The 21,131-nt window shown below is 39.3% G+C and overlaps 1 protein-coding gene across 3 annotated transcripts in view; it reads left to right on the top strand.

Annotated features, from left to right (window-relative positions):
• The window catches only part of LOC149167888 (ARM repeat superfamily protein), a 295,116-nt gene that overhangs the window by 32,981 nt on the left and 241,004 nt on the right, over window positions 1-21,131 (top strand). For 2 of the 3 annotated variants that reach the window (XM_089433231.1, XM_089433230.1), the window contains exons 3-4: window positions 7,481-7,546; window positions 8,286-8,425. In XM_089433231.1, the coding sequence (XP_089289357.1) occupies window positions 7,481-7,546; window positions 8,286-8,425 (206 nt within the window). The remainder of the gene's footprint in view (window positions 1-7,480; window positions 7,547-8,285; window positions 8,426-21,131) is intronic. The other variant, XM_089433232.1, reaches the window with a different exon arrangement.

The raw sequence follows: 21,131 nt of genomic DNA, 5'->3' as shown, positions 1-21,131 counted from the left end.
AATGCTAATGCACACAAAAATTATAACACCGTTATTTTTGGACAATTGTCCTCGAAAAAATCCATTCTGGGAAAATCGGTGCAGCATAGAGGGTTTTTACTATTATGCAAGAGTAGAATTTTTGAATACAATAAAATATTGCCAAATTGGTGATTCTACCCAAGAGAAATACTGGCAAAAATATATTGAGGGATTTTACCCTCTCTCCAAACAATCCTGACACCTGACTACCTCTGAAAAGCAAGTCGTCCACCCAGCTCTGCGCAAGCCCTGCGTCACCCTAGTGCATACCCTCTCATGCTCAACCCGAAACTCTTGCAAATTAAGCCGTCATGCCTGCTGCTAACTGGGAAACTGTCTCTCTGACACACTAGCAAATATTCTCGACCTCTAGAATTGAAAATGAGCTTCTCTTCAGCTGAATCGAACTTCTCAATTGAGGCTTTGCGTTGCCCTTGCACAACCTCTTGGTGTATAATTTCGGCCTCCTATTTCTGACTCTCTGGAACTGGGATTTTTTTGGAATACTGCTCCTCTACCACTTGCTACTCGATCTATTGGCTTGATTTCTTCTGTTGAGTCACCTGCATTGGAAAATCGAACTGCCCAGATCACTGAGTATCTGCACTAGTCTCCTCTCCATCTACCCATTGCCTTCTTATAATCTCCATTTGGGACCCCAACGACCAAGATTAAAACTGAATCCATGGCTGAGATAATTTCCTAGTTGATCCATGTGAGTTTCTAGATGATTCACACTTTTCTCAATTAATTCCTATTAGTTAACCACTTTTCCTAAGTTAGACTTAGGAATTTTTTAATTATGGTTAATTAATTTAATTGAGCCATTTCTAGGTGGAATTTTCAAAAACGATTTCTGGGTTTTGGAGGACTCCTTGTTTTATCCTCTCCACAAAGTCTCGAGACTAGAACACCATCCAATGCTACAAAAACAAACATAAATATCCGTCAATGTTCCTTCATTTGGATATACGCAATTCGATGGAAATCTTCTATGGCTAAGTGGCTTGCATTTATTGTTATCTCTGGGGCTTGTTATAATGGTTCGTTGGTTCGCATACTTATTGTGGTGAATATTTGTGGAGGCTCGGATTAGTATTCTCTGTAATTCTTATCTTTGTGATTCGATCTTTTGTGGTCTGTAGCTCGCATTTCTTTGTGGTCTGTAGCTCACATTCCTCTGTGATATTGGCTCACATTTGTCCAAGGTATGGCTCACATTTCTCTGTGAAAATGTAATGTTCCAAACTAGGGAAAATGGTGCTATGCAAAGCGGACAATAAAAATAACACCATAAAATTAAATCAGACCATCATACCACAAAATTGGCAACCAAACTACGCTGTTTACCCATTTTATTAAATGGGAAGAGGTGTACAACAAGGTTCTGGAATGTGTGCACTTGGGCTTGCTCTAGGCAAGCTAGAAAAACCCAAAATGAACAATGCAACACGCTCCGCAAATCTGTTGGTAATCCGGCCCAAGAGCTGTGCTAATACTGCCCAGAAAGGTGCTGCTGCTTGAAATGATATGTTGTTAGAGCCTTCCTTATTGCTTAGAAAATTTTGGGGAATTAATCCTAGCCTCTATGCAAGAAACCCAGAATAACCCACGAAGGAATTGGCCAAAGGCTGACCTCAAAATTTTGGGCCCAAATTCCCCTTAGCTCCTCTAGCTGCTGGCTGAGTTGGGACCTCTGTTTGACCCCTCAGATCTGCCCAGAAAATTATATAAAATTAGGAGTGTGATCCTTGCTCGAAACCCAGAAAAACCCAGAAAGGGTTTCCCTAGGTTCCAACCTTAAAAAATTGACCTTTCACAACTTGGCCCTCTAATTTTAAATTCTGTTGTTGTGACTGATCCTGTCAATCTCTGCTCTCCCAACTCCAGCAATCCTCTTCAGATGGTCCTCCAAACGATCTCCCAACACCCTAGCTCCAAACTCCCCTTGATGGTGGTGCCCCAATGATGCTTGGGAGCGGGAGCGGGAGCGACCATTTTCAGAAGCTCCCGGTTAGCGAGCGAATCCGGGAGCGATTTTTAATATATATATATATATATATATATATATATATATATATATATATATATTTTAATTTTTGATACATATATGTCAACAAAAACATGTAGAATGATGAATTAGACATAAAGAACATAAAAAAACATAGATTGATCATTGAACCATATCACATCAATCATCTAGAAATTATAATCGTCATCAACCATGTCCACAAGTTAGTAAAATACATATTACAACTGCAACATATTGAGTCTCATGAATCATGATTCATCAAATTCAATCTTAAAGTTTCAACTTCAAGCTTTCAAAATTGAAAATTCAATAACATTTATCATCATTGATCACCAAAGTTGTACTTGTAAGCTAAGTTTAACCATTACAAGAAGTAATATCTAAGATATTTCTAAGTCCTAACTTCTAACTGTTAACATGATATGAAATGTTATAAATTTATAAAATGAAACATGAATAATGAAATGAAATGAAACAACTTTAGTCTTTCACGAAGCATCATATTCATAATTCACAATCATTACCAATGAGCTATAATTGCCAAGGCCCAACTTCAAACTTCAAATTTTCATTGTCACAGTGATATATTGTTTACAAAAAATATCATTTTGATATGAAAGAGTCAAGAGTCAAGAGTCAAGGACTCAAAACTCAACAGTTATGAAAACTAAAGTCTAATAGAAACTAAAAAAGACAAGTAAACTGTAAATCTACATGTGGCCCTTGCCACGAGAGTCTCTAGCAGTATAAGCAGGTCGTGGTGGTCTTCTAGGAGTCTCCCGCACAGACCGACGACCAGAACTAGAACCTCCACGTGAGGGTGTAGATGGAGGTGGCGACAGCAAAGGAACAAGACTCGGACCTCGAGCACTGCTACTGGATGGTGGAGGTGGAGGTGGAGGTGGCATGGCTGCTTCATCTTCATCCCTTACAAGTTCCTCTTCCAGTTCTTCAATATGTACAATGCCATCCTCCAAATTGTCATTCTCTGGGTGATTGTCCCAAATTTTATATGTGGGATCCTCATAAGCCCGATCACAGTAATGACTCAACAACCTCAAGTTGTAGTGCACATAAACCAAGCTTTCTGCTCGGTTTTCATTGAGTCTGTTTCTTTTCACATTATGTATGTAGCTGTAGGTGCTCCAACACCTCTCTGTAGAAGAAGTATTTACAACCTGTGAAAGAACTTTTTTTACCAATTTTGGCAAAAGTCCGTGGCCGCCATATGTTTCCCACCATGTGAGAGTATCAAATCTATCATTGCATGGAAGTTACCATACAAACCAGTGCCACTGAAGTATCTGCCTATTTCAAGACGCACAGCTGCACATTCCTCCCTGTCAGGTACCAACTTTTCTAATGCTTCCAAATGTTCTTTAGTTACCTCTGGATCTAAATGGGGTTTGGTCCTAACCCCACCCCCTGCTGCAGGTTGGCCCAACCAAGATGTAGAGTAGTATTTTGGCGTAAGGATATACGCCAAGCAATGTAGTGGAAGATTAAGCCTATTCCACCGTTCACACACACAATCATGAATCAGTTTGAACAAGTTGGGATCTCTATTATGAACAATATCTTTTATTTCCCCCAACATGGTATCCATTTGCTCATACACCTCGCCAATCATTGGTTTGTTTGTATCTGCAAACTGAATCATGTGATAAATTGGCTTGGTGAAATCCAATACCTGCCTCACACTTGTCCAAAACTGCCCATCAAGAGCGACCTCCTCCACCATTTCAAAACCTCCCATGTCAGCTGCATTTGTAGCCCTTTCCTTTAATACCTGCCAATGTGGACTTGATACCATGCTAGCTAATGCCTCTCTTACCTTCAAAAGGCGCCTGAAGGTGAGGTAATAGCTACCAAATCTGGTCTTCGCAATCTTCAACAACTCCAATCTCGAGTGACTGCGGAAAAGGCCATGGGTATTGCTATGATTTGTAATAAATTTTATCATTTGTTTGCCTTTCTTGTACAAATCACCAATCCATTGGTATTGTTCATTTTTGTTCTTGACAATATCATGCAACAGAAGGTTCAATGTGTGAACCAAACATCCAGACCAAAATATGTTGGGGTATTTATCCTCAATAATTGCTCCCGCTGCCTTACAATTAGGAGCATTATCAGTGATGACTTGGATGACATTGTATGGGCCAATATGCTCAATTGTTTCAAGTAATGCTTCTGCAATGTTGATGGCGGTCTTGAACTTGTCTGAGTAATTATGTGCAGTTAGAAAGATGGGACCACTAACAGACACAACAAGAACACTTATCAATGGCTTGCCTTTTACATTTGTCCATCCATCAGATACAATGGACACCCCATGGTCAGTCGAAGAACTTGTCATTCTATTCAAAGAATGTGTTATTTTTGCTTTTTCATGATCAAGGCCAACGGTTCTTGCCTTGTCATAAATAGGGCTCTTGTATCAGGGGCATCATTTATGGCAGAAACCATTTCCTGCCAATAAGGTGAGCGAAGAACATTGAATGGTATCCCACATGCATAGAGAAACCTGTAAACCTTTGAATCCACATCATTCCTACACCCCTCATCAAGGAAATCTAATATGGTTCTACGCCTTAAAGATGATGACCTTGTGCCTCCATATCCACTACCTTGGGAGGGATGCTGAAGGAGTTCTTTGTGATTGCGAGCTTGGTTCAAAGAAACCCCTTGATTTTTTTGATCTGTATTGGGCTTCCTCCTCTTCCCTTATGTATTTGGCTCTATCCGCTGCTGACACTGCTGTACAAGTTTTGATTCCTATTTGTTTGTCTCCATCCCATGGCCTTTTCCCGCAGAGGTGTCTTCTAGCACGGGTGTATGAACCTGTGTAATCAGTGTTGCAATGGGGGCAATGAAATTTAGTGGTTCCACCCCCTCTCCCTGTTTCAGCCCTGTTAACATATTTCCACAATGGAGTTTGGTCTTGTTTAGTTTTTTGAGGGTCATGTTCACCCTCCTCCAGCTCCTCCTCACCGGGGTTTTCACCAATTTGACTTTCTCCAGCTTCTTCATCCCCCTCTTCAGTTTGGCCCCTCCGTTTCCTACTCTCCAGCACCATAATAACCATAAAAGGGACCAGGAAGAGGAAAATGCCAAGAAATATAGCCAGGTCCATGGTGTTTGATGTTTGTAGGGTTTTGATTCTTGAATCTGCAAATTAATTTAATTTATTGGGATTAATTAATTTAATTTAAATTCATGATTTTTAAACTCAATAAACTAAATTAAATTAACTAAATTACTACCTAACTAAATTAAACTAACTAAACTAACTAAATTACTAAGTTACTTACCTCTGCAGGCTTGCTCCTCGCTCCTCGGCACTTGCTCCTCGCTCCTCAGCACTTGCTCCTCGCTTCTCCTTGCTCCTTTGCTCTTGCTCTTGCTCAATGAAGTGATAATGAAATTTTTTTAGGCCCATTGGGCTTTTAAAACATTTTTTTTTTTTTTTTTTTTTTGGATTTGGATTTTTTTGGCGTCTGCGGATTTTTTTTTTCTTCCGCTGGATCGCTCCCGACGCCCGTCGAAATGCTCCAGGAGCGATTTTTTAATGCTCGGGAGCGATCGCTCCCCAATCGCTCTCGAGCGTTAAAAATCGCTCCGGGAGCGACAGAGTGACCGCTCCCTGCAACGCTCCCAAAAATGGTAGGGAGCGCAAATTTTTTTCGGGAGCTCGCTCCCGGGCCGCTCCCGCCCGGAGTGCGATTCGGGAGCGGGTTCCGGGGGGGGGGGGGGGCGCTCCCCCGCAACTATGTGCTGCCCCAAAGAGTCTCACTCCAATGAATGCGCAGTCATGGAGGAGATGACGTAGTCCTGCGTGTGATGAAATGAGAGATGCGTGTAGGATGGCCCTTGTGTCTGTAGCTGCCCTCTATACTCCCGAAAATGATGCAAGGATGCTCCTGTCTCCCCAACTTCACGGAGTGCCTCACGTTGTGACTACTCAATCCATGCGCTGTTGTAACTCCCCCTACTGCTGGTACTTGACTTACAATTGCTGTAACTCGTCTCCCTGTTGCTGCTACGAACTGAGATGAAGAAGAACTCCCTCTTAGGGCTGGCACTCGAAGTCCACCGAAGCAAGGGTTGAGATCTCCGCTCGGAGACACTCGTGTGCTAAACAACTCAGTAACCCAGCTAAGCAGCTTGAGCAACTAAGATTGAGTTCATTATGTCAAAAGATAAGATGCTGAAATGAGGAGAGTTGCATTCCTTATAGAGATTTTGTGGGTCCCTCACTTAACCATCAATTTCCTCTCCATGCAAATCGAACTAGGGAATGCGTATTCTTCTAGTGTGGGTGGCCCCCACATACAAATTAACCACATCGAAATAACTTCTACTAAGTCTAGCCTCCTAATAAAATCAAATGAGCCCTATCAACTCCAAAATCGGCCCCAAAATGTAGAAATTAATCATGTTCCAAAATAATTTAGGAAGGGACATTACAGGAAAAGATAATGATCTATGTGACGCAAGATCAATCCCTATAATGAAACATCACAAACATAGTTCTGAATTGACTTGGGTTGGCTCTAGGAGGCCTGTTGTAATTGATGTATCTCATTCTTATTGTACTTTGTATTTCAGTTGAACATTTGATGAGTATCTAATAGAAGAAGAATCTGGTTGGGTTTTCCTCCTTGTGGGGTTTTGTGCTGGTCTCTGACCTAAATCCTGGTGTCTCTATTGTGCATGGTTTTCTTCTACTGTTCGCTGCATTGTTGATGTAATTGTTCTCTCTACATAATTTCTAATGATGTTACGATGTTATGGGGTGAATGTAATATGTAAATGATAAAGTTTGAAAATGCAATTATCTGCCACAGAGAACAATCGAGCCCTAAAAATTAACACCTGACATAGGTTGGACTGGCCCATACACCGGTGATCACCTGTACAAATGCAGGCTCCCATAAAACGATGAGTCCATGAGAGAGTTCACCTAAAGTCCTCCAATCTAGTTAGGGATGGAAGACACTTGAAGTGGGACTTCAAGGGATAGGACATAGTCCGACCAAACAGGCGGTATAACACCACCTTTATATGATTTCTTCTAATAGAAAAGGAGTTCTCCTAAAGTTGTAATCATTTTGTCCTATAGATTATTTTGATATTGTGGATGTTTAGTAAAATCTCTCTCCCTCTCTCTTCATATATATATATATATGTTTTGATCTTCTATTTTATTATAATTGCTGTGCTTTGTGGCCAATATAGTCTACCTTTGTTCTTTTTATTTCTTGACTGTGAGCATGAATCTAACCTCTTATAACAGTTCCTGATCTTTCTATGTTAAAGTGGTAATCATCTGTCAATATTCGAATGAGATATAATTTAATATGATTAAGGAGTCCTTTTTGCTGGCTCTCTGGTTAAGCAATTTCTCAATTGCTTGATGAACAGGTGGAGAATCATCTGTTGGATGTGCTGCTTGCTATGTTAAGTGTTCGCATACCTGATAGAATGAGGGTAAACATCCAAGCCTCCATTACTCAAATCACGGTTTTAGAAATAGAAAGAATTAGAATACATATGAATGGTATTATTGTGAGCTTTTAAATATGGTTTACTATGGCTTCTCTTTTGTCCATGCTCTTCCACTTCATCTGCTGCTAAATTCACATTGGGACGTTGTAAAATTCAATGATGAAATGAAGAATATTTGTATCTCTGGTATATATATGGTTGATGGGTTTTTTGACGGTAAAAATGTAGGACATCTCAAGTATGATTTATTTTAAATCTTTTATATCAGACATGCAGAAATGGTGTATATATATATATATATATATACATACATTGTTTTAGAATATATTGTTGATGCTGGCCTCCTGATGAGGTACCTAAACATTTTTAAGTCTGCATAGTGAAAGGGGCTACAGTCCATTTTTATGGGCACTGTAATCATTGTTTCATGAGGGGCGGTGTTGCTTTATAGTAATGCAGTGAGCAAGGCTAAAATCCTCTTGAGTAAGGGTGAAATGGGAGATGCACAGAAGCTTTTGTCACAAAACCAAGTTCTAACCGTTCAACTTATTTTTGAGAGACCTTTCAAGTTTCAACATATTGTGATTTATATTGATTTTATGAATAACTATATGCCAGTTCAAGTCACAATCATGCTCTGTAAAATGTCAGCATTTTATTAAAATTATGCACTGTAATCCCTAGAAATTATAAATTGATGAAATTCTATACTTGATCATAGGAGATATGCTTGGGAATCATGGGGAATTTGGCTTGCCATGTGGTTCCAGAAAGAGCCATGGTTGCTAAGAATGGTTTGGTACAGATGGTTGTGCAACAATTATTTTTCGAGGATTCTGCGAGTCTTTCTGAAACTTGCAGGTAATTAAGTTGAGATAATAGTAGATTTTAGTCAGAAAACTTGATATTCAGATATTTAACTTGTTTTGTTGATGTGATTTTCAGAAGATAAATTTGCATGTCTATAATGAGATTGTGGGTTTTACCCTTTGAAACACACTTATGCACATCTGTACTTTACCATCTTATGTTGTCTGTTTTCGTAATGGACCTCATTTTGATGTCCTATTTGATAATGGTTATTAGTTATGAACTTATGAGGAGTACTTCGTTAGCATCACAAATTTGGCTTAAGCTAAGTCACATGACACGAGGACACGTAAATACGAGTATTCGACACGAGACACAATGACCCCAGAAACAGGACACGCTAATATATATTAAAAAAATACAGAAATATAGTGTCTGATCCATATTTTTTAGAAAAAAATACAGAAATATAGTGTCTGATCCATATTTTTTAGAAATTAGAACATCTACAGATATGAGTCATGATGATATCTATTTTGTATTATGTCCTAGTTACTAGTTAGTTAATTAATTTACCACACATCAATGATTTTCACAATTCAGTGTTCATTGTTCATGTTATTAACAATTGTTCAAGCACATAAAAAACTACTAACTAGAAATTTAGAAATGTCATGATTGATAAAATGAAACTAGAAATTTAGAAGAACTTGTGATATGTGCTCTCAATGTGAAGTTGTGAGCACTGTGCTCAAATCCGACGAAATTCCTCACACTGCACTGCAAATTCGATTTTGGCGGTGAGCAAACTCGACTTTGGCGGCGAACAATGACAAAAATAAACCCAAAAATAAACCATGTCGCGAGTTTTAAATGTCACTTTTCATGGGACACGTGTCATAAGAGCCAAAAACATTAGGGCACATTTTCGCCATGTCCAAAACACATGTCTCGAGTGGAGGACACGAAATAAAACGTTTTCAACACGTTTTAGGGCACGTTTCGTGTCCGACACATGAAATACGGTACACAAGACCCTAAGGGGCATGTCCTGTGACTTAGGGCTTAAGAAACAATGTAAGACAGCTATGGTATTTTTATGACGCTGTAAGATATCTAATATTAAATAATATTAATATAAATATAAATATAAATAAAACCTAATTATATAATTAAAACTCTGAAGGTAATGACCATTTTTTTTTTTTTTCTCCGAAGAAAAAGCGAACTTTTTATTAAGAAAATAAAAAGTTACATTGCATATGCTGAGCATTTCCAATACTGCTGATTGATTGACCATGCAATCAGTCAAAAAACTCCTTACTGTCATTTTGTTCCACTGTTTTCAGAGCAAAATTTTGCTGTAGGAATCGGCTGTGTTTGATACAGCCATGATCTAAAGATGTCCTCCCCGAGAGAGGCAGTTTTAACATATAAATATATGCATCATATCTTTGGGTCTCCTCAACATAGAGGAAAACAACCCACAAAAAGTATAATGTATCATAAAGTCCAGTTGCTTAAAACAAAAAAAGAAATCTATGGAATAAGTCTGTGCATGAAAATAATAAAGATAAAAAGATAAGCAAAACATCAACTGAAGGTTATGCATATGGCGGCGCATCTGATCAACTGTATCATTGAATTCATATCAATCGTTTGTTAGATTATCTTGTGAATGAAATGATAATTATGAGTATTATGACAGCAGCAGAGATCCCTTTAGAGATGGGCTATACCCTCTTCAGCACCACTCCAGAGGATGTTTTGCCCGAACCTGAGAGCCGAGATGACCTTCATGCTTTAGTATTGACCCTCTAGAGATGAGCGTTTGGATTTGAGATGATTCCATGTGGTACTACATCCCCTCATGTACCCCTAGATGTTGAAATGATAAGCCGTAGAGCTTGGGTGTTGGATCACTTGATGATGTGCCCAGGACGCCTCCAGGCTGACCTTGACCCTGTTTAATGGATGTTATTTGTTCCAGAGCCTAGATGAGGATGATTTGACTTGGGAGGGCTTGCACATTCTCTTTAGACCCCAACACTTGCCTTGCATGATGCCACGCCACCCCCACAAGCCCTAGAAAGGTGACATAGGCCTCTTCATTGATGACATCATGGTTGAGGAGGCACTCTTGGAGATGTATCCATGCATTTTGAGGATTTCTTGGATTGAAGAGCACTCATGGATCTATTAATCACTTGCTTAATGGATCTTGATCATTTTTAGACAGTGATGTCATGGTGGAGACTTTTATTTCCCACACATGTGGGCTACTTTTGGCATTTTGTTATGTTTTTTGAGCTATTTTAGGGTCGGCTTGAGACCTTTTGAGGTTGTTGAATGGTCAAGTGAAAAATTTTAGGGGTTTTTCTTGTAAGATTCTGAAAATGAAACTTGTTTTACCTTATATAAATAGAGGGAGGTCTCTTTTCATTTTCATTATTATTCATTCATCACACTCTCTCTCTTTGGTAGTGCACTGTAGTCCTTGTCTATTTTATTTGGCCAAAATGTGATCTTAATGGTGTCAATTGCTCTTGGAGGTGGAATTTTGCTTGAAGAAGGTTTCTCGGGATTGACTGAAGTGATTCTTACGAGAATTTTGGAATTTTATTGCATATTTTGTTATATTTTGCATGTTATAGTTGTGAAGAGGGGTTTCTACATGTGCCATGGTTGAAATTGCTAAATTTATCTAGAAATCTTGCTCCATTATGATATTTAAACTATTTTCCTTGAACCTTGAGTGTGCATCTCTTAAATTTTGAAGTCTATGATCCTCAGTATGACACTAATTAGGTTATGATAATTTTATGTTAGTTCAAGTGTGCATCTCATAATTTAGAAAACTCCCATTAAAATGAAATTGTTGGGTTTGTAAGTAGATGCCCTTGTCATCTCATTTAAGTCACTCGGATTCACATATGGAGCCAGGATGCGGATGCGGATCTGGATATGGATCCGTCAAATTTTTTTAAAAGCCATGATCCAGATACGACGAGGAAACAATAGGTATATATGGTATATACATATTTTCCCTAGTAGGGACAAGGTCACAATATTCATGGTTACTGGTCCCATGTTACTTGGGAGCGGGAGCGGGAGCGGGAGCGAAAATGGGAGCGGGAGCGACCATTTTCAGAAGCTCCCGGTTTGGGAGCGAATTCGGGAGCGATTTTTTAAAAATATATATATTTTTTATATTTTTTAATTTTTGATACATATATGTCAACAAAAACATGTAGAATGATGAATTAGACATAAAAAACATAAAAAAAACATAGATTGATCATTGAACCATATCACATCAATCATCTAGAAATTATAATCGTCATCAACCATGTCCACAAGTTAGTAAAATACATATTACAACTGCAACATATTGATACAATCTTAAGATATTTAGTATTGATGTGCTTTGTACGATCATGGAACTTTGGGTTCTTGGCCAACTTTATTGCAGAGGTGTTGTCAATCATGAGTGGAGTTGATTGTACTTGTTTTACCTGCAAATCTTCAAGAATTTTTCTGAGCCACACAATTTCTTTCATTGCTTCAGCTGCTGCCACGTATTTTGCTTCTGTTGTGGAATCTGCTGGAACTGATTGTTTGCGTGATCTCCAAGAGACAGCTCCTGATCCAAGACTCATAGCATATCCTGAAGTAGATACCCCAGTTTCTTTGTCTCCATCGAAGTCTGAATCAGAGTATCCAATCAAGCTGAAGTCGTCCACCTGTGTATACTTGATTCCAAGGTCTTGAGTTCTCTTCAAGTACCTTAGAACTCTTTTTGCAGCAGACCAATGTCCCTCACAAGGCTTTTGCATAAACCTAGAGAGGATTCCAACAACAAATGAAATGTCTGGTCTGGTAGTAGTGAGGTAGATGAGACTTCCTACAAGCTGTCTATACTTTGTTGCATCCTCAAATTCCTTTCCTTCAATAGATGTGAGCTTTAAGTTTTGTTCCATTGGAGTAGAAAGAGGATTGCACTCTGTCATGCCAAATCTGTTTAACAAATCTCCAATGTATTTCTTTTGAGAAAGAAATATGGATTTTGGATGTTGGGTTACTTCAATGCCAAGATAGTAATGAACATAGCCCAAATCAGTCATTTCAAAACTTTTCCCCAATTCCTTCTTTATGGATGCAATGTAGCTTTCGTTGTTCCCTGTCATTAAAAGATCATCTACATATACCACAAGATATACAACTGTTTTGCCAACTTTCTTGACAAATAAAGTTGCATCATCAAGATCAAAATGATTGAAGTTGAGTTTCAGAAGATGCTCAGTTAGTTTTTCATACCAGGCTCGCAGTGCTTGTTTGAGGCCATACAAGGACTTCACAAGTTTGCATACTTTTTGTTCATGTCCTTTCACAGCAAATCCTTCAGGCTGGGACATAAAAACATTCTCTTTTAGGTCTCCATTCAAGAAGGCAGTTTTTACATCCATTTGATGGACTTTCCAACCGTTCTGAGCTGCTAGTGCAAAGAGTGTCCGGATGGTGGCCCATTTTGCTGTGGGGGAAAAAGTTTCCTCATAATCGACCCCTTCCTTCTGTGCAAAACCTTTTGCCACAAGCCTAGCTTTGTGCTTGTCAAGTGAGCCATCAGCTTTGTACCTGTTCTTGTAGACCCACTTGCAGCCAATTGGTTTGGTTCCAAATGGAGGATCAACCAGCTTCCAAGTGCCGTTCTTTATGAGGGCATCATACTCCTTTTGCATCGCTTCTTTCCATTCATCATGAGAAGCTGCTTCTTTGAAGGAAGTTGGTTCAAAATCTGTAGACAAGTTCAATTCACAATCATAAGAAACATCCATATCAACTGGTGAATTAGAGTCATCTACATCACCTCCATTTTGTCGGTTTGAATTTCTGGTTCCTGTTTTTCCAATTTCATCAGGATGAACACTTTCAAGTGTCTTTGTCAGCCACTTTGGGGGACCTTTTTGAGATGGTCCGGGCTGCTCTGTTGATTGAGTTGGGACTGAATCAAGATTGAGTCTCCCAATTCTATCAATTACATCACTTAAAGCATCATCCGTTGTTGGAATTTCATGCAGGGGAGATTGTTCTTCAGAAGAAAATTTCGTTTTTGCGAATCTATCCAAGCGATCAAGTTGCCGCTCAACAACATTGTCAGATTTGGATGATTCAAGAAAAATGACATCTCTAGATACAACAAACTTTTTATTTGCTTCATCATAGAGGCGGTATGCTTTAGAGGTGTTTGAATACCCCAAGAAGATACACCTACGACTTCTAGCACCAAGTTTGTTTCTATGTACCTTTGGTATCAAAGCATAACAAGTGGAACCAAAGATCCAGAGATGTTTTATCGAAGGAACATGTCCATACCACAATTCATAAGGAGTCTTGTTTCTTATAGCATTAGATGGACATCTATTTTTTATATATGCAGCACATAGAACAGCATCAGCCCAAAACATTATCTTTACATTTTTGAAGAAAAGCATGGATCGTACCATATTCAAGATTGTTCTATTCATTCTTTCAGCTACACCATTCTGTTGGGGATTATAAGGCATAGTTGTTTGATGTTTGATCCCATGTTGGCGAAGATAGTTTTCAAATTCATTTGATGTATATTCTTTTCCATTATCAGTGCGAATAGACCCAATATGAGATTGTGCATCATTTTCAATCCATTTATGAAAATTTTTGAATGTTTGAAAAGCATCAGATTTGTTCTGCAATAAATAAACCCAACACATTCTGGTGTAATCATCAATAAATGTCATGATATATTTATTTCCATTTGCAGAAGGAACAGGCATTGGACCACATAAATCTGAATGAATGAGTTCAAGCTTCCTATGTGCTCTTGAATGTGAATCATGAAAAGACTGTTTGCTATGCTTTCCTAGAATGCAAGCATCACATTGCTTATGTTTCCTAGGAATTGTAGGCAAACCAGCAACACCATTTTTCTTCAATAAGCGGAGACTGTCATAGTTTAAATGTCCAAATCTAGCATGCCATAATAAACTTGATGGAAGTGTACCTTCTTCATGATGAGAAATATATGAGAAATGTTGTGCATGAGCAGAGGTTCCTTGCAGTTTGAGAAGCCTTTCTTCTTCTATTCCCCTCATGACAAGTGAGTGGTCAGATGCTTTTGTTACCTCAAGCTTGCCATCGAACATATAAATGGGGTGACCTTGCTGGCGGATGTGGACCAAGGACAACAAGTTTCTCTTGAGCTGTGGGAGATATAGAACATGATCCAAAAGAAAGTCTGGAAGACCAGGCAGTTTAAGCCTGATTGTGCCAAGCCCTGATGGCTTGATTTTTGATTGATCTGCAAAGTATACTGCTCCATCAACATTGTCAGTGAAATCTTCAAAAAAATCTTTTCTATGAGTCATGTGACAGGTTGCTCCTGAATCAAGCAGCCAATCATTTTTCGAAGAAGCAAGTGAAGCATTAAACAAATCTTCATTTACTCCAATGTTACATTGTGCCTCAATATAGTGAGCGGATTAAGGTGCTTTACCTTTATCTGTATCATTAGTTTTACCTTTTTGTTGGTTTCTTTTCTGCTCAATTTTGTCCCATGGTAGCTTGCATGTAGAGGCATCATGTGATCCATTTCTTTTGCAGCGAATGCAGTGTAGGTCTGCCTTTTCTCTTTGAGAATGTCTGCCCCCCTGCCTCTGAAATATCTTCCTCTTCCTCTTCGTCCACCTCTTCCTCTTGTAGAATCTTGAGTAGGATGCTTTTCTTTCTCGGCAAGGCACACAGTCTCTTCAGAAGATTCAGGGGCTGTCTTCTTTCCAAAGGCTTTCTCTCTTTCAGCAAACTTTTTCACAAGAAAGTCAAAGGTTATATCTTTAAGATTTCCATTTGCTTGTAAAGACTCGAGATAATTGGAGTAGGTAGGATAGAGTGCCTTGAGAAAAGCAATAAGAGGGATATCCAGCTCAACCTTAGTGGAATTGATATCATGCATTATAGACTTTACTTCAGATGCAAGAGCAAGAGGATCATTATTTTTCAATTCAAGAGTGAAGAGTTTAATCATGAGCTGAACAACTTCAAGTGTAGAATGTGAGTCATAGAGTTCTTTCAGCTTTTGTAAGGCTTCAAAGGCAGTTGAATATGACGAAATATGGCGACTCACCTCTTCATTTACAGATGCTGCGATTAATGCATAAGCTTTGCTGTTCTTGTTTTCCCAAATGACGAGCTCTTTGTCTGAGGTAGGCTGTACTGGGTCTTTGTCTCCTTCTCTGACACATACTCCTTTCCACAAGTCATTGAAGATGAGGGTGTGTTTTATCATCCGGGACCATTCAGGATAGTTCTCCTTGCCAGTGAGAACTATCCCTACCATAGAGATGATTGAATGCATTCTGTAAGAGAAAAAAAACTTCTGCTGATAGAAAAACAATATATATGTTATACCTTCCACTTCTCAACCATATAACATATTGCCATAAAAATAAATTTTCATTCCACGCTCACTGCACCAATGTTTTCATGTAAAAAAAAATATCGGACCAATGCTTTTCATGAATTCATCCCAAATTCAACACGCCATTGCATAGACTATTTAATGCACATAATAAACCCTTCGCATTCCTTGATCAGTGTAAATTACACAGAGCTCAATGTGGTGCACATGGGTAAATTCACTGTTTAATATGCAATGCACAAAGTGGGTAGCGTTCACTATATATATGCAACTTTCCAACAAAGATAAGTTTACATCTTTTTACAATAAAAAACGCAGCAATATCTTAATACCATGAGCGCACGACCCATTTGACATTCCTCAACAAAAGCTCTCCTTTCCAGAGGCCTGAACCCTTGAATATATGTCTTAACTATCTAAATCTATTTCTTTTTGTAGCGATTCATTATCGAGAGCCTTGTTTTGAACCATAAAATACGTGGGGAGCTTGATTCAATACGTGGGCCGGCGACTTGCATAGGCCACCATTGATTCAATACGTGGGCCGGCGGCCTGCATAGGCCACCATTGATTCAATACGTGGGCCGGTGGATTCGAACCGGCGACTAAGATGGTGGATTCGAACCGACGACGAAGATGACATGCATTTGAGACAAAATTTTTATATCTAAAGGAAACACAAGATGCTGCGATTTGTCATGAGCTATAAACGTTTGGGAAGATGCTGCGATTTGTCATGAGCTATAAACGTTTGGGAAGATGCTGCGATTTGTCATAAGCTTTTACATTCAAGACATTACAGGAGGTCGCCGTGTTGAGCCCCACGATGGGCGCCAAATCTCCAGGCAAACAAAAACTATGATAAAAAAGGGACGAGAAGTGTTGAAGCTCCAGGCGAACTATGAGAAAAACGTTGCCAGAGCAGTTTATCTCCCAGATTATTCACACAGAAAAGCTTCATGGAGAAGCAGCAAAGAATGCTGGAGTGGCACTGGTACAATTACCGACCTCCATCGCATTCCATACCATTGTCAGGAACCATGTCAGGAACGTAAAGACATGCTCAGGCTCATTCAGATGGCGGATGTGGGGAATTGCAGCGGCAACCACTAAGGTAGCAGCATGATAGCTGTGTAAACAGTGAATAATTTGAACCTGGGCTGCAAACTGACAACGAAAATATATCTATAGCGTAAATGTCAGAATAGTAAGGGCAGCGCTGGACAGGACAGCGTTTCAGAAGAGCAGGGCGCAGGTTATGTAGCAGTAGGGCAACGTACTGTATGGTGCAGGTAATGGAATATGGAGCAGAGCGCAGGTACAGCGCAGGGATGGCAGACAGAATGCAGGTAGTAAGTGGCTGAATTACAGGGGAGCAGTGGAGCAGACCAGGAGTTACAAAGACACAAAGGCTAAAAAAAGGAGCTGGCTCTGATACCATGTCAGGCTAGGCAGTAACTCCGTTAGGCAGAAAAGATGATTCAATTTATTACATTAGGTAGCTATTGTTATATACAAGAATGTGACTGCTCAGTTCATCTTCTGATGACTGTTTACATTCCAGATTCACCCAACCGCAGAGGATTAGGTGTCAACATCACTCTTCAAAAGCTATCATTAATGGCTAAAAAGAAATTTATGCATGAAAATGACACATCTTACAATATCTCCATGAAGAGTAACACCGGCGAAAAATTAACCCCAAAGTCTTTTTTTATTATAAAAAAAGATTACACGATAGCTTTCAGTTTAGCACACGACTCAGAATTCAGATGGATCAACTGACAAATGACCTCCTATTTAAAGTAAATCTTCCAATGGTTAGTTCGAGTGATCCTCGTCAAAGCAATTTCGATCGTTGATGAAGATTAAAATTTCTTTTAATCTCATCTGTCGAAATATTAAATTCTTGAGGAAATTTGAATTTTTCAATTAAATGCATTTTAATTAACTCAAAAATAATTTTTTTTCAAAAATTTGACTTTGACTTAAACCACAGTGACCAAAGGCCTAAAATTTAGCAAAATAATTAATTTACCTTAGTCCCGGGACCTTTTAAAATTTGAATTTTAAGGACCCACGAATTTTGCCTTTGGAGAATTTAAACTTAACTAGGACCTAGAATTAATTAAATTTCTGGCTTAGGATTTTAATTAATTTTTTGCCTAGAAAATTTAATTAATTAACCTATGAGGGGATAAATTATTTTTCCAACCCTCAAGATACTTTACATCATAATTTTCATCTTTTTTACATCATAAGGGGGAAAACCCATCTGTAACAGAGCCTCACAGACTACCCATTTCTGCAACACAAATATAATCCAACAGACCAAGCAATTTGTAATAAAATAACCTAACCAAATAGTTAGGATTATTCCCAAATCACTTTTACATAGATTCGATCTATAACACTAGGACTCGCCTAAGATCCCAGTGACAAAATCCATTCCGGCTTTGGGGTTAAGACTGATGGAAAACTCTGTTGATCATCTGAGAATGGATCGGTGAGACAAAAAACCTCCCAGAATGTAGATCGTCACCAGAAAAATAGGTTTACCTAGGCAATTACATACATGACATAGATTTGCTGAGATTATTTACATCATATACATGCAGAATGGGTTAACATTATAACATGATCCTCAGGCTGACGATGATAGCTAGGCGGCACGAACACATCGATAAGGCGCTATCCCTTTTGCGAAAAAAGGGGGTGTACTGCTATGGGTTGTTGACATGTAGTGGTTAACATGGCCTGATTCGGCTGCTACAGGCCACATTTTGGCGGATTTTGTGCTTTTTTTCCTTTTTGCCGGCCAGGTCAAGGGGCCAAGAAGGGCGTGTGTCCCTTCTATGGCCCCAAAACACTAACAAACATTTTTTTCGAAGTTAAACACTTAATTAACAAATTTTAATAAAAAAGAATTATAAATAGAACTCTCTAGATAATTAAAAAATTAGAATTCTCTAGAAACTCTATCAACCTTTTTTTCCAATAAAAAACCAATTCATTCACTTATTTCTCACACATTCTTCTGCAAGAGGAGCTTCCTATAGTATCAACAAACATTTTAGTTTTGTTTGGAGTGTGGGCAACAAGAAGAAGAGTGTGGGCAACAACTGTTTTGGTGTGTGTTTCATTTTCTAGTTTTGCAACATTCATGGCTTCTCAAAGTTGAGTTTCTAGTGCCCTTAAATCCATTCAAGCAACCAGATAGCAAGAGTACTATCCTCTGTTGTGACATGCTACTAAAGTCAAGTAAATGGGTTTTGGTGGTACATGGGAATGGAAGTGCAATTTATGCAAAATTGATAGGACCTTCAAGGGCTCTTACACAAGAGTGAAGACTCACATTTTGCATGAAGAGATAAAGGGTATTGAAGTGTGTGCACATACCAAAAATCCAAAGGTGAGGGCTAAATTTAAGAGAGAGCAAGATGATGCTCAAAGGTTGAAGGATCAAAGAAGCAAAATCGACGTGGGTGGCACTATCAATCCTCACTTGGGTGCTAGCATTGAGCCTATTACCCATCAAAAGTGGGTGATCCCATATAAGAAATTTTCTCCTAGTCATCTCTTCTAACTGATAGCCAATAGCCCCTGAGAGCCACCTAATAGCCGATGTGATGTGCCATTCATATCTCCGCCACCCGCATCAGTCATATGTCCCCTCAGAATCACATGTTGGAAGGCGGGATTTTGGTCGGAAGGTGCTTTATTCATTTTGCATTCGAGTACTTACGCTTGTTTGTATTTTGGGCATTTGGCATGGATTGTGAGGTGACTTAGGAAAAAGAAGGGTCTTGGCCGTAGTTTTGTTCCCTCACCTTAAATGGGAGGTTAATTTTCTATCCTAGTCCAATGAGATTGCCTCTGATGGCTTATTGCTTTAGGAAGGGGCACGACTTAGGAATCCATGATTGAGATAACGTGTCCCATCTATCCCAACCTTACTTATCACTCCCTTCCATTCATTACAAACCCTTATTCCACCTTCCTTGTTTGGGTCCACCTGACCTGTAATATTCTCAATGAAAAATTTATAGTGATAACAAGCAATTACAACACATGCACACGTTAACTTTAGAAACATAAGTAAACACCCAAAATTTCTCCAAAAAGTACACCCAGCTGAGCCATTTTATTATTAGGCAACAAAAGTACAATGAGAGTATGGTGTGAGTGCACTTGGGCTTGCCAAGGGAAAGCTAAACAAGTTCCATGTGATAAAATTAGATGCTCGGATGATGGAATGTGCTCTCTCTTCTATGCCCTGCGTTGCCCTAAAAAAATTGCACTGCCCTAAAAAAACTACACTACCTGTTGGAATGAAACTGTTGTTTGACCCTCTTCCATTGCTCAGAAAATTCAGAGAAATTAATATTGGAATCCCCTCAAATAACCCACCAAAACCTATAAAGGGTTTGGCCTAGTTCTGACCCTTGAAATTGACCCCAATTTCTACGTGCTCCTCCATTGGTTGGATATTTCGGCCCTCCTAGAAATGACACTGTTCTGACCTTCCAAAATGATGTTTAATGCTGGTGAATTTCCCCTCTAGATGACTCCCCAAATTCCCAGCTCAATCCAACCCCAAATGGTCACCCCCTCAACTCCCACGTGCAACCCAGAAGTACCTCCTGCGCAAGCCCATACAGTCCTTGGAATGGTCTCTCTGCTACTGTAAAGGCTCCACAAAATTGGCTGTTCTATCACCTTGAATATTCAACAGTAAGAGGCCCAATGCTTCCACGATAGACTCAATAAGCTTGCTGCTCCCCCACTAGCTTCCCCAAGAAATGTGTTCCTCTCCCACGCCTAGATTGCTGAAGAAGCCCCACGAAATGCCTGATGCAACATTGGAATTGGCTCACAAGTGGTATCGATTTCCCTCCTTGGGCTGGCACTTGAAGTCCACCTAAGGGGTGAGAAACTCGTTTGAGAATCTCATGTGTTGAATAACACTTGCAGACCTGGCTCAACAGCTCAAGCATGCTTGGTAAGTGAGTTTGTCAAAGGGTCAAAAAGGTGCAAAATGATGTGTGCTTCCTCTATTTATCCTTGGATTGCCTCCTCCTCATCCCAAAAAGCACGAATTTCCCAAGGGGTGCATATTTCCCTCTTGGGTGCCCGCACAACCCACTAAGTGTTTGATTTGCCTTTTTCTCCCTATGTGAGTGCCTTCCTTAGCCAAAAATTGCAAGTGGGGTCCTCCAACCCACTTCTCCTAAGTTGGTAATCAAAATGATCAAAATTGAGCAAAATTGTATTCTCACCTAGCAATAATTTCTAAGGGGGAAT

This window comes from Pinus tabuliformis, chromosome 5_1, assembly GCF_031772625.1.
Source record: "Pinus tabuliformis cultivar Carrire ecotype Pingquan chromosome 5_1, CPIR1, whole genome shotgun sequence".
Classification (NCBI taxonomy): domain Eukaryota; kingdom Viridiplantae; phylum Streptophyta; class Pinopsida; order Pinales; family Pinaceae; genus Pinus; species Pinus tabuliformis.
This window is presented reverse-complemented; position numbering and strand designations above follow the sequence as displayed.